This window comes from Mya arenaria, chromosome 12 (assembly GCF_026914265.1).
Source record: "Mya arenaria isolate MELC-2E11 chromosome 12, ASM2691426v1".
Taxonomy (NCBI): Eukaryota; Metazoa; Mollusca; class Bivalvia; order Myida; family Myidae; genus Mya; species Mya arenaria.
Window position 1 is genome coordinate 51,197,229 of NC_069133.1, and position 15,329 is coordinate 51,212,557.

The 15,329-nt window shown below is 35.0% G+C and overlaps 1 protein-coding gene across 1 annotated transcript in view; it reads right to left on the reverse strand.

Annotated features, from left to right (window-relative positions):
- Positions 1-11,563: 11,563 nt before the first annotated feature.
- LOC128210773 (adhesion G-protein coupled receptor D1-like) overlaps positions 11,564-15,329 on the reverse strand; it is a 28,067-nt gene continuing 24,301 nt past the window's right edge. Inside the window, exon 15 of the mRNA XM_052915123.1 lies at positions 11,564-11,681. Within this exon, the coding sequence (XP_052771083.1) occupies positions 11,608-11,681 (74 nt within the window). The 3' untranslated portion in view covers positions 11,564-11,607. The remainder of the gene's footprint in view (positions 11,682-15,329) is intronic.

Here is a 15,329-nt window from a genome sequence, read left to right on the forward strand (position 1 = left end):
ACAAAGAAGCAGGGTGTCATATTAAGGAGAAAGGGAGGTGTGCATTTAAATACGAAGGACACTCTCCATTTTAACGGTAATTCAATACAAAACTTCGTTAGCGCCCATTTGGACATACATGTAGTATAAAGAAACACCCATGAAAGGCGAGGATCAGAGCAATATTGAAAACCTTATATAGCTATTATGGTATAAATGACGTGATTGGACAGATTGGCTTTAAATTGCCGTCGAGTTTATAAAGGTCGCAAGTGAATTCGCAAAAAAGTTGAATTTGAGGGAAAGCTATTTTAAAATGCTTGTTGACCCATTAATATACATATTTAATGTTTATATCAATAAACAGAACAGAACACAACAGATAAAGATGTAATATAATGTACAAAAGATACTTTTTATTTATTCGATGTAAATTTATGAAGTCCAGTTGTACTTAATAATTCGTTAATATATCAAATTAATCAGATAATTTCCAAAATGGTCATCTCTCTTTGAAGATGCACTCTTACTCCCAAATAAGATGTACCCCGCTAATAATAGTTTTGATTAAATTTACCGAAGGATGAATAAATATCGAAAACAATGGTTCTTATGAAGGACACCGTGTTCAATTTTAAAGAAAGGTGCAGAAAACTCGGTATTTCTACCTGATGAGATCATAGTATTTTACTGTTAATCTTTTAGGATCCACTAACTATTTACTGTGTTTGCGTTTCCAGCAATTAAAAACACGGTTCCAATCTTGTTATCAGTAATTGATATCTTCCATAAATTCATTATTTATTAATTAGTTGAAGGTTAACTACTCAATATTAATGTTTGCTATTCATGTATTGATTTTTAATACAACTGTAATTTCAGGAATTTTGATGATTTTAGAAACGCGTTTTTGGCACCGTGTTACCACTCCAATGTACTGCTCCAGTCTAACAAGAGAGATCACGACATACTTTGCTACACATAAAACACTTTTTTGGTTGTTATTGTAAAAGGTCACAAGATACATATCAAATCGGCAATTAGCTGACTCAACCACTGATAAAGGCAAACAATATCAAACAATATACGTTTGGAAACGTATCTAATTACTACGATTCTCCCACAAATATTCCCTGTTAATTGATGTTATAACATTTATATCGTGTTTGATTCATGACTAGTATTCATCGTTCGATCATGACGCAATACTATAACAACAAAGTAAAGTCGGTTGGATATAAATAGTTTGGATGAAATAATGTTATGATCATGATTTACAAAATACTAGAAATCATTCATTTTTGTATGTCCGCGCAGTCGGAAAAATATGCATACGTCTTCAACAATAATACCGTTACTTAAATTACGTTCCTCCCGACCATACAATTTTTGTCTCCGTAGTTTGGTTTAATCGTTATTACCTAAAAATGCATTTTCCCGAGTGAACATGTAAAAGTTTTGACATTTTTATATGTTCTACTATTAATATCCCATGAAATAGGTCGGTTTGTACAGAATCGCGATACCCCCCCCCCCCCTCCCCCCAAAAACAAACAAACACATTGATATTGTTAGTGGAAACAAGGAACTTTGTTTTCGTGTCTAGTCTCTTTAAGCATAGAAGACATGCTCACCACGTTTTCAATTTACATACAGCAATATACAAGAAACAAGCTCGGTTACATGTTCGACAAATTGTTTCGGCTTGAACAAAATTAAAGGAGGGTCATCCAAACATGTTTGATATTAAATCTTATCATTTTCAATCGTTTTCTACATTTCCGTTGCCATATCATGTTCCTCCGCGTGATATACCGCCTTTTTAGAGTAACTTTAAATGAGGGTCGCGGAAGAGGAGTCGTTCAAACAAATCTATGGAAAGGGCGATGGGCAGCGGGCGATCAAATATGCCCGCCAATACCAAAGTTGTTCTTTGAGTGATAACGACTCATTCCACCCAGAAGTCAAATAGGCTGTCATACTCATGGTGGAATGACTGAATAATGAGAATTTGGCAAATCGAGGTACTTACCTACCTTTTTTAAATAACAACAATCATCAACAAACGTGTTCACATTTGAGCAAAAATATGCATATCAAAGCCAAAGTAGTTAAATTTCCATAGGCATTACTGTTAGGCTTTTTCGGCAAATAGTGCATTTTAAGTCATATTCTTAAGCCGTTAGGCCACACCAAATTAATGTTTAGTTCCTCGGATTTTTGCCAAAAAAATTGGAGCGAGCGAGCGAAATAAAAATAAAAATAAATTTTTGTCAGTTTTCATTAAAACCGAAGCGAGCGTAGAGCGAAAAATATATTTTTCCTTATATTCAATATAAATAAGAAGGATTGTTCAAAATAATTGCCCTTAAACCCATTTTAATGCCATCTTAAACTGAACCTCTAATGGACATTAGGAAAATGTCGGAATACACACTATTTATTCATCCGTGTTTAGTACAAACATTATATGGATAAATCTAATTTCTTATATAATTAAAACGTACTTTAATATGACGATCATTCATAATAATAAATAACCCTGCTTTTAGGAAAAAGTTTGAAACGACTTATATAAATCTACCTGAATCAGTTTAACATCATATGCAACTGTATTTAGACTGAACTTAGGATTGATTTTGTATTTGTAAAAAAATGATCACTTACACAGGCATCATCAAACATCAGACTCCATTTAACATAGACTAAATTTTGTTTTTATTATCACAGGAAATGCAATGACATGTGCTTATTAAAACAAAAAAAAGGATATTTTTTAGAGTACTTTTTTTGGTTATTTAGATGTTTTTATGCACCAGCCAATTTTATATGCCCCCCCCCCCCTAAGTCCGAAATAGCGGGGACTTTGACTCCCGGTCTTTCAAAACCCGGGTAAAATACCCGACCTGCAAGAACACACTGCTGGTAAAATCCCTGCCAAATGGCCCCGCAACCCCGAATACCAATGTGAGGCCCATTCCCGACTATTTTCAATATGAAGACAAAACCACATTCACTAGGCACTGGGGGGCCACCTGTAAGGTAAAAACACAGCCCATTGCCTCTGCTGTCCCTGGTATACCCCTGGAACAAGGGCGAGGGGTGGGCGGGGCAGTGGTTACAACTGACAAGTGCGTTACAATCCCGGATTATGCTGCAAATAAAAACAAAATATTAGGTGATAAACTTACGCTTACTTATGTTGAGTTATATCCAGACCAGTGTTTATATCGCTATTTGTGAAAAGATACTTGTTCAAAACTGTTGTTTTGTCAGAATTTGATCAAAAATGAGCTTGATACATCAATTTGGACCAAACAATGACTCATGTTCCATATCATCTTCAGCATCGTCCTAACGAGGTAAAATTTTGGTCCCTTGTATGACTTGAATAAAATAGTACAGAACTAAGTTGATCATTCCGATTTCCATTTAAAAGGAGTCACTAATTACGCAATATAATCGCTACCAGTCTCTGATACACATGCTTTATTGCATAATGATTTCTTTAAATAATGATCCTTTAGTGCATGAGACGATCAACAATGACTTCAAGCATGCTCAAAACATATTTATTGTCAAAAATAAGATTTAATTTCCAAACTTCGAGCCACATTGTTTATACCTGAAGCCGCCATTTTGATTGAATTTATTGAAACCCATGCTTAACCGATCGAGATACAGTATAAAAACACTACCCATCGGTAACTTCCCTTTACAAAAACACGAAAACTAGCGTAAAAAAATTATACTTGATAATTTTTAGCCTTTTAATAAATTATTACCTGCTTGGTGATCAAAATGGAGGTGCGGGCGCACAAAAAATTTTTTTTTTTACATTTTCAAAAAAATAGGAGCGGTAAATCCGAGGAACGAAATATCAATTTGGTGTGACCTTATTAATATTAGAGCGCTTATTTGGAACTTTCGGTTACGTTTTTTTCATTGCAGCAAGCATTTTGTGAACACTTCACACGGAACTAACCTTTGACATGTATGATCGTATAAACATGAACGAGTCCGTTTAAACTGTGAAAGACGTTAACACCCACCGACTCATGTAGCTTTCATCGAAGATATATTCAAGGAATTCGCGCGATTTAGGTGTTTAAGTCACCGGTTAAATATCGAAGTTGGCCGGCATCTTAACAAAGAAAGAAATGACAGAATATGTGCGTCCTGCTTAAATCAACGAGAACAGGCTATTATCAGATGACGAATTTCATGCGTTTTTCATATGCCCGAGGTTCTCTACAGTCAGATAATGATTTTGTTATTAGACACGTGGCAATATTTATTTTTAATTTGCCCAAAATGATAGATTAATATTAAAATTTGTATAATTGTTTAAAGAATGACACCACTGTATGGTAATTAATGCTGTACGTGTATACATATAAGTATTTTATGGGGCCGGAGGCCTTTATGTACTGAATTAAGGTGAAGATGAAGTTGAAAAAGTCATACACTCTTGTACCGTATGGTGATAAAGTGTGCCGAGTTTCAGAACAATCATTCTTTATTTAAGGGAAGTATTGAAAGACAATCATACAATCCATCCATACAAATACATCCTCTGCGTAGCATTAGTTACCTTAATAAAACCTCGATTTGTATACGTCATTTCTTATGGCTTGACAGATAGATAATGTTCTTTGCATTTGTGTGTGCGTCTGTGTTTTAAAAAGAATAGTTATTATCTTGGCCAACAAAACATGTACGTCATAAAGTGCGACATTTTAATAGGCGGGCTTAATGTATTTGTAGAGTGGATGTGATATGTGTCTTTTAATTGGTTTACTCTGTCTCTTTGACGGCTTAGCCACAGTTCCTTTGGGAATATTCGACAAACAAAGTCGCTGGTCAAATGAAAAGCACCATTTAAAGAAAACGCAAACAAAGTTGATGTCTTCTTTTATTTCTTCTTATTTGCCTAGATTCAGCATTGTGCAAATCGTAAACAGATTACTGAGGCAAGACAATTTTATGACACTGGATTGGCAAACATTTAGATAGATAAGAGAAATAAAACGGTTATTATGTTATTTCTCTGCTTAGGTCAATGATGGAACGGTTTTTAGTTTCGGTATGAAATGTTTTAATAGCTCCAATCGAACACGTAATTGAACACGCCGTCAAAATTTTAACATAACATACTAGACGTTGTCTGAAGAATGGTATAAATGTTCAGTTTGTGATACAAATATTCTGATCGTTTTTGGAGGAACATACGAAGCTGCGACTATATGGTATGCCGAAATGAGCTGCTTGAAAATAACGTGACGTTGTTGTTGGTACGAAGTTGCTACTAAATTGTAAGTCGTAGTGAACGGCTTGAAAATAACGTGACGTGATTGTTGGTACTTTGAATATCAAATTATATTTACATGTTTGATGATTGTAATTTCATATTATTGTATAATACCAATATAAATGTATAATGTATAAACATGGCATGAGGCTTTAGTATATGTTTATTTTTTTGGTTTTGTATGATTAAATGTTTAGACAATTTTGAGGAGTTGTGCATACAAACTAGTTTGGCGAGCAGGGCTCGCATGCGAGTTTGGACAGTGGTCACCAAGCCGGACAAGTTGGTTTTCTCCGGTTACTCCGGCTTACCCCACATCACAATACCACACTTTCGCGCAATATCATGCCAACGAGAGTGACTTAGTATAAGTTATCATAACTCTCTCGTCAATCGTTTGTAAAATATGGAATGTAAATCTAGGTGTTCTATGGTTGTATCGCCAACATTTATTAAATACATTATTTGCGTCATTTGTGGTTAGGGTTTACTCCTGATTCGTTTACTTCTCGGCTTGTCCCGGTAGTTTTAAAGGAATAAGGTGTAATGAAAGGCACACCAAATTTTAGCCCTTTGACTTCGTTTTGAATATTTATTATATCACAATAAACTTCACTTAAACAAGCACATTATTTTATAAAAAAATCTTTTCGTAATAATATTAAAAAATAAGTTTGTCCGTGACCATCAAATGACCTAGAACATATCAGATTTGCGTTTAAAAGTTGTAAAACTAGATGCAAGGTATAGGAATACCCAAGCTTTAAAATGCGTTTATTGAAGACATATCAATCAGTTTTGCAAATCATCGGTGATCGAAACAAAGTCAACTCTTGTACAGTTTATAGTTAGTTTATTATATATTAAACGAGTGTATTTCATGGGAGAATGACTAGGTAATTCAGGTAAATAGATTACCAGTATGACTTCAGGGCCCAAAATTATTCAAATCGACTGAGTCACGTACACAAATGAATGAATTTTTGTGCGCAAAATACTTGGCTCTCATTTTCCTGTTTAAAGCGATGGACTAAAAACGTGGTGAATATCTCGAACGTATTTGTACAAAATTGCAAAAACACGGTTAGTATAATTGTAATAACACATACCCTTTAAAAGTCCACTTGATATTTTCATCCTACCAAAGGATCCCTCCATATATCAGGCCGATTATTTCGAAGACATTTGTCTTGAGTTATACGACTTCTTTATACGTATTAAAGCGATGTTATTTAATTCAGTTGAGTTATGCATTCCAAATTGTTTCCTTTTCCCTGGATTTAAGGAAATTTATGAGTCTAACATTTGATAGATAAATGTCAATCATGGGAATATTAATGTTGTATGTGAACCGATACAACTATCTTTAAGTCCAATTATGTTTTAATGATGTTAAGAGTTTTGTATATATATCCGAATGATATCTTCAACCTTTCTGACATTTTTAAACCCCCGCAATGATGAAAAAATGCGTAAATCGCGGTTACAAAATGCAATAAAACCGAATGTGTGTGAAGTTGGTTCAGCCATCGGCAATCGACATTCGATATTATATAGCAAATCTTCAATGTCGAGCTGCAATGTCGAGCTGGACGGAATTCTAGCTCGACATTCGATATCATATAGCAAATCTTCAATGTCGTGATGAATTGTCGAGCTGAACAGAATTCTAGCTTGATATTCGATATTATTTAGCAAATATTCAATGTCGAGCTGCAATGTCGAGCTGGACGGAATTCTAGCTCGACATTCGATATTATATAGCAGATCTTCAATGTCGAGCTGCAATGTCGAGCTGGACGGAATTCTAGCTCGACATTCGATATTATATAGCAAATCTTCAATGTCGAGCTGCAATGTCGAGCTGGACGGAATTCTAGCTCGACATTCGATATTATATAGCAGATCTTCAATGTCGAGCTGCAATGTCGAGCTGGACGGAATTCTAGCTCGACATTCGTATGGTATGTCACCTAGCAGAACCGTGCGCGTGCGGATTTCCTGTATAGCCGGGTAAACTAGTCAACTATCTTATTTTATTTATTAATGTAGTTATGTTCAGTGCTCAAATCCATCTTACTTTTATGTTATTGTACGCATAGATATAATAAGGTACATCCTTTGTTAGCTTCTTGTTCCGATATTTGTATCCATGTTTTCTTGTTATCATATACAAGAGTTTAAATTAAAAAAAAAAAATGTAGCTTGTATATTTCTGAAGGAAATGCAGGTAAATAAAATTGATTGCCAATTTTGGCATTTTAACACACAAAAAGACGTTAAAGTTTCACGGTGGGGTCAAGCCATAATGCAGCCATGGTTTTTAAAAATAATTTAAATAAGGAAATTAACAACTCAGGGGTCAAACTTCTATAAAAAAACAACAACAAGTATCTTTAAAGAAAGTCTTAGATCCCTTCCAGCTCGACATAGAAATTCGCTTTATATATTTGAAATATCGAGATGGATACCGTCCAACTCCACATCCATATCGAGCTGGACATTGAAGATTTCCTTTAATTATATCATATGTCATGCGGAAATTCCGTCCAGCTCGCAATTCCAGCTCGACATTGAAAAATCCCTATATTTTATAGAATGTCGAGATCGTCATTCCAGTTCGACATTTAATATTCCCTATATGACATCGAATGTTGAGCTAGAATTCCGTCCAGCGCGACATTGAATATTTGCTACATATAATATCGAATGTCGAGCTAGAATTCCGTCCAGCTCGACAATTCATCACGACATTGAATATTTCCTTTATAATATCGAATGTCGAGCTAGAATTCCCCCCAATCGACGTTCCAGGTCGCCAATGAATCTCTGCTATATTATATCGAATGTCGAGCTAGAATTTTGCCCAGCTCGACATTGCAGCTCGACAATGAAGATTTGCTATATAATATCGAATGTCGAGCTAGAATTCCGTACAGCTCGACAATTCATCACGACATTGAATATTTCCTATATTATATCGAATGTCGAGCTAGAATTCCGTCCAGCTCGACATTGTAGCTCGGCATTGAAGATTTGCTATATAATATTGAATGTCGAGCTAGAATTCCGTCCAGCTCGACGTTCCAGGTCGACATTCAATACCTGCTATATAATATCGAATGTCGAGCTAGAATTCCGTCCAGCTCGACGTTCCAGGTCCACATTGAAGATTTGCTTTATAATATCGAATGTCGAGCTAGAATTCCGTCCAGCTCGACATTGCAGCTCGACATTGAAGATTTGCTATATAATAGCGAATGTCGAGCTAGAATTCGCTCCAGCTCGACAGTGCAGCTCGACATTGAAGATTTGCTATAAAATATCGAATGTCGAGCTAGAATTCCGTCCAGCTCGACATTGCAGCTGGACATTGAATATTTGCTATATAATATCGAATCTCGAGCTAGAATTCCGTCCAGCTCGACGTTCAAAGTCGACATTAAATATCTGCTATATAATATCGAATGGCGAGCTAGAATTTTGTCCAGCTCGACATTGCAGCTCGACATTGAAGAATTGCTATTGAATATCGAATGTCGAGCAAAAAGTTTGTCCAGCTCGACATTGCAGCTCGACATTGAAGATTTGTTATATGATATCGAATATCGAGCTAGAATTCTGTCCAGCTCGACATTGCAGCTCGACATTGAAGATTTGCTAAATAATATCGAATGTCGAGCTAGAATTCCGTCCAGCTCGACATTGCAGCTCGACATTGAAGATTTGCTATATAATATCAAATGTCGAGCTAGAATTCTGTCCAGCTCGACATTGCAACTCGACATTGAAGCGTTGCTATATAATATCGAATGTCGAGCTAGAATTCCGTCCAGCTCGACAATTCATCACGACATTGAATATTTCCTATATAATATCGAATGTCGAGCTGGAATTCCGTCCAGCTCGACATTGCAGCTCGACATTGAATATTTGCCATATAATATCGAATGTCGATTGTCGATTGCCGATGGCTGAGCCAACTTCACACACATTAAAACCGAAAGTATAATCTAAATTATGCGCACACAACGTCATTGAGAAATAATCATATCACATGACTTTCTTCATGCAAAAATGTTATGTTGCTTTTTAAACAAATGATTTCCCTTTCCCTTTTTTAACGAAGAATTGTTTTGGATTAAATATTTTGTAAACAAATAATCAAATTTTGACACATTAAATCTGCGATATTTTACCAACAACATTAATAATGTTTAATAAAAATGCTTGCATCACATCTATTTTAGAAACAGGAGCTATATTTTCGTCTTGTGAAATTTCATTGAACATGTTCAGCTATTTCTCCAGTCTAATCCAGCAACTGCTCAAGTACGGTTTGCCAAGCGCTATGCTCCGCTCACTTATCTACCTAATTTGTATATATTGAGTCAGTGATCCCGTTAGGATTCGTGGGTATATCCCAAGCATTTTTCTGTTTTATAGCATCGTGTTGACCACGGGATTTTATATAACATTATGTGAGACTATATTATATACTCACTTTTATATTTCTCTAATAATGTAATCCTAAGCGGCACTGGACCTTTCAATTAAATTCTTGAAGTGGATGATCGCATTACTTCATCCGAACAGCGAGCCCATTTTTGGACGGTTTACAATGTCAGAAATCGGTACACTTTAACTCCAAGTAGATCGCGTGGTAATTTCAATTTAGCAGTTTAACTTAATGGCTTAACTCTTGGGAATCTTAATTATGTTTGCAATAATAAACTTCAATGTCAAACAATTTAAACTAAGATCTACAAATACAAGCTAAAACACTACATTTAAATAATGATATAATTCAAACTTTTACGAACTACTTTTATTGATGTACCGGCATACATCCGAGGTTGTTTTCGATAAAAATGGCCGAGGAGTTAAAAATGATCATTGCGTTATTGGTTATAATATTAGACGCGGATGCCTGTTGTCTCCAATCATGTTTACATTATTTGAAAGGGAATTGCTCTCTTATTACTTATATGGAAAAAAGCACTATAGATAGATAATGCAGTTTGCATTTTGATCTCATTTCAACTGACACGGGCTTGAAATTAGCCAATTTGCAATCTTTCAAGACCAAACGTGTTTGTTAAATTTATGTCTGTATAACTTCTGTATATCACCTTCCTACTTATAAAACATTTTCAAATTATACAAAAATAATAGGGGTTCACAAGGTATCCAAATTCACATAATAACATACGTGTTCTTCGAATACCTTAAATGTACAATCATAAAAAATTAAGGAGTAAATCACACACAATTTTAAAGCATTGTTTATCTGTTGATATTGATGTTTCCACATTAAAACGGTCAATGGAAACATTCGAGGAGGGGCTGTGGTTTTAACCGGCTCTCGATCGCTCAACCTTGTACTTATCTCAATATGTATGAAAAAAGCAATGTTTTACAACTTTATCAGTCAACATTAGCGAACTGTATACATTTTGAATGCACTCAAAACTAGTTTAGTATGATATAAACATTCTATAGTATACCTGATGAAGTAGAATAAAGCTGATTGGCCGAAAGGCTGGTGGACGTTCCAATTAAACTAATAGGAACGATTTCATTCCTTAAAAGTTATTTTACAATGCAGTACGTTACGTCCACTTACATAAGAAATTTCGCCTAGGGTTTTTGATGAAACGGCCTTCAGGTACAAGCGCGTGGAGACCTCACAATTATTGTAGAAAAGTTGCAATACTGGTATTACATTTTTGCTGTACACATTCTTTTCAAATCTTGAATGCTAAAAAGGTATTTTTCGTAAAACATTTCTTTAAAATAATGCGAAATATAATTATAAACCGGTGTTGATGTATATATGTTTAGTTTTGCTGACCTCTGAAAATGTCTTCTCGCCGAAGGTTACATTCAGGGGTCAGCTAAGCTATGTATTTTCCTCAACACCAGTCTGTAATTGTGAGGTGTAGCCCAGTCGATAATGTAAAAGTTATTATGTCTTGTTCTAAAGAACGGTATTTTTGTTCTATTTTCAGAACGTGCTTTTTATATTATTGTACCAACAATAGAAATGGATAATGTATGTTATTAGTTTAAATATTTTTTTCTTTATTAGTATTAAAACGCTGCCATTAAGGCTTCAGGTCTAACGTCTTCCTAAAGTTTTCCTGTAAGAACATATTTAATGATTTTACAAATTATTGATTGATTTAGGGAACTCTTAACTAATTTTAACATGCAAACAACAAACAAGGCATACATTACGTGGTGCATGGACTTTATTTTATCGCTTGCAAAACAACACCATTTATAAACGAAACGACTTCCTTATTAACTAGTAGTCAGATATATGTCACGGATAACATTTTGTCTCGATGGATAACTTGTCCATCATCTTTGTCCACATTTCGTTCCGCTGAAAATGATACAAACAATATATTTTTGATATACATATATATACTGTAGAAAAAGTAAAGGACAGGCGTTTTAGTTCATATATGTTATGAAGTAATAAATTACAGTTGTATAATATTTTATTAAGTACGGTATGTGTTTATACTTATACAAGCAAAAACAACCAACAAATGAATTAAACTCCAAAGTGCATGTGACCAAAAATGTTTCAACTTGGATCATAAGGAAAGGCACGTTCAAGTAGATTTCAAATATTGAGAGGAACTAAAAAACATGGGTAACAGGCACATTTCATGGTTCTATGTGTTTAAATGAATACTTAATATGTTTGACAGTGGATGTCGATGAGGTAAGTGCTAAATTAATCGTCAGCTCATACATAAACGCCATTGTAACAAATGTTGGCACTTGGACAATTATCTAAACAAAAAACTATGTGTCTCATGGGCCCAGTTTTTCAAAAAAACAACAACAGGTTAACCTATCATATTGCACTAAGCCAAAAAACAACAACAGGTTAACCTATCATATTGCACTAAGCCAAATAACAACAACAGGTTAACCTATCATATTGCACTAAGCCAAATAACAACAACAGGTTAACCTATCATATTGCACTAAGCCAAATAACAACAACAGGTTAACCTATCATATTGCACTAAGCCAAACAACAACAGGTTAACCTATCATATTGCACTAAGCCAAACAACAACAGGTTAACCTATCATATTGCACTAAGCCAAACAACAACAACAGGTTAACCTATCATATTGCACTAAGCCAAACAACAACAGGTTAACCTATCATATTGCACTAAGCCAAACAACAACAGGTTAACCTATCATATTGCACTAAGCCAAATAACAACAACAGGTTAACCTATCATATTGCACTAAGCCAAATAACAACAACAGGTTAACCTATCATATTGCACTAAGCCAAACAACAACAACAACAGGTTAACCTATCATATTGCACTAAGCCAAATAACAACAACAGGTTAACCTATCATATTGCACTAAGCCAAACAACAACAGGTTAACCTATCATATTGCACTAAGCCAAATAACAACAACAGGTTAACCTATCATATTGCACTAAGCCAAACAACAACAGGTTAACCTATCATATTGCACTAAGCCAAATAACAACAACAGGTTAACCTATCATATTGCACTAAGCCAAATAACAACAACAGGTTAACCTATCATATTGCACTAAGCCAAATAACAACAACAGGTTAACCTATCATATTGCACTAAGCCAAACAACAACAACAGGTTAACCTATCATATTGCACTAAGCCAAATAACAACAACAGGTTAACCTATCATATTGCACTAAGCCAAACAACAACAACAGGTTAACCTATCATATTGCACTAAGCCAAATAACAACAACAACAGGTTAACCTATCATATTGCACTAAGCCAAACAACAACAGGTTAACCTATCATATTGCACTAAGCCAAATAACAACAACAGGTTAACCTATCATATTGCACTAAGCCAAATAACAACAACAGGTTAACCTATCATATTGCACTAAGCCAAACAACAACAACAGGTTAACCTATCATATTGCACTAAGCCAAATAACAACAACAGGTTAACCTATCATATTGCACTAAGCCAAACAACAACAGGTTAACCTATCATATTGCACTAAGCCAAACAACAACAACAGGTTAACCTATCATATTGCACTAAGCCAAACAACAACAACAGGTTAACCTATCATATTGCACTAAGCCAAACAACAACAACAACAGGTTAACCTATCATATTGCACTAAGCCAAACAACAACAGGTTAACCTATCATATTGCACTAAGCCAAATAACAACAACAACAGGTTAACCTATCATATTGCACTAAGCCAAACAACAACAACAGGTTAACCTATCATATTGCACTAAGCCAAATAACAACAACAACAGGTTAACCTATCATATTGCACTAAGCCAAACAACAACAACAACAGGTTAACCTATCATATTGCACTAAGCCAAACAACAACAGGTTAACCTATCATATTGCACTAAGCCAAATAACAACAACAGGTTAACCTATCATATTGCACTAAGCCAAACAACAACAACAGGTTAACCTATCATATTGCACTAAGCCAAATAACAACAACAGGTTAACCTATCATATTGCACTAAGCCAAATAACAACAGGTTAACCTATCATATTGCACTAAGCCAAACAACAACAACAGGTTAACCTATCATATTGCACTAAGCCAAACAACAACAACAGGTTAACCTATCATATTGCACTAAGCCAAACAACAACAACAGGTTAACCTATCATATTGCACTAAGCCAAATAACAACAGGTTAACCTATCATATTGCACTAAGCCAAACAACAACAACAACAGGTTAACCTATCATATTGCACTAAGCCAAATAACAACAACAACAGGTTAACCTATCATATTGCACTAAGCCAAACAACAACAACAGGTTAACCTATCATATTGCACTAAGCCAAACAACAACAACAACAGGTTAACCTATCATATTGCACTAAGCCAAATAACAACAACAGGTTAACCTATCATATTGCACTAAGCCAAACAACAACAACAACAGGTTAACCTATCATATTGCACTAAGCCAAATAACAACAACAGGTTAACCTATCATATTGCACTAAGCCAAACAACAACAACAGGTTAACCTATCATATTGCACTAAGCCAAACAACAACAACAACAGGTTAACCTATCATATTGCACTAAGCCAAATAACAACAACAACAGGTTAACCTATCATATTGCACTAAGCCAAACAACAACAACAGGTTAACCTATCATATTGCACTAAGCCAAACAACAACAACAACAGGTTAACCTATCATATTGCACTAAGCCAAACAACAACAACAGGTTAACCTATCATATTGCACTAAGCCAAACAACAACAACAACAGGTTAACCTATCATATTGCACTAAGCCAAATAACAACAACAGGTTAACCTATCATATTGCACTAAGCCAAATAACAACAACAGGTTAACCTATCATATTGCACTAAGCCAAATAACATGCTTAAAATTTGTTTTAAAACTCTATAAAAATCGAAGATTACATACTGTATGCCAACAAAAAATAGTGTGCTATCGTAATGCCGTTGAAAGAGACTAACGATGAAAATTCTTGTTTATACAGTACATCTTTAGATTTAGTTGTGTATTACCGGAGGGAACATGTTCAGAACATGACGACGGGCCAAGTTTCGGAAAGAGATTTCCCCATTATATAATAACGTCGAAACGCAGTCATTTGTGTCAAAATTAAGCAGAATCTACCCCATGAATATGATTTAATAACGTTAAGACCAGTGGTTTCTTGCTCAATTGGTGATCAGACGCAGACGACCCCCGTCTTGATTTAATCCAAAAATGGGGAGTGCAAAAAAAGGTTGCACTGATCTACCACTGATGGTCAATATGTGTGTGTGTGCGTCGACATGATTTGCTGTCTTCATTAAACATATCGTTGTCTGTACCATTGGGTCACAATCGAAAGGAAAATACATTTAATTTTGTGTTTTTAGCATGGCACTGTTTCTACTTGGTACATTATTGAAACTAAAGTCTCACTGTATATGCGATGTAACATATTTGGTACGACTTTA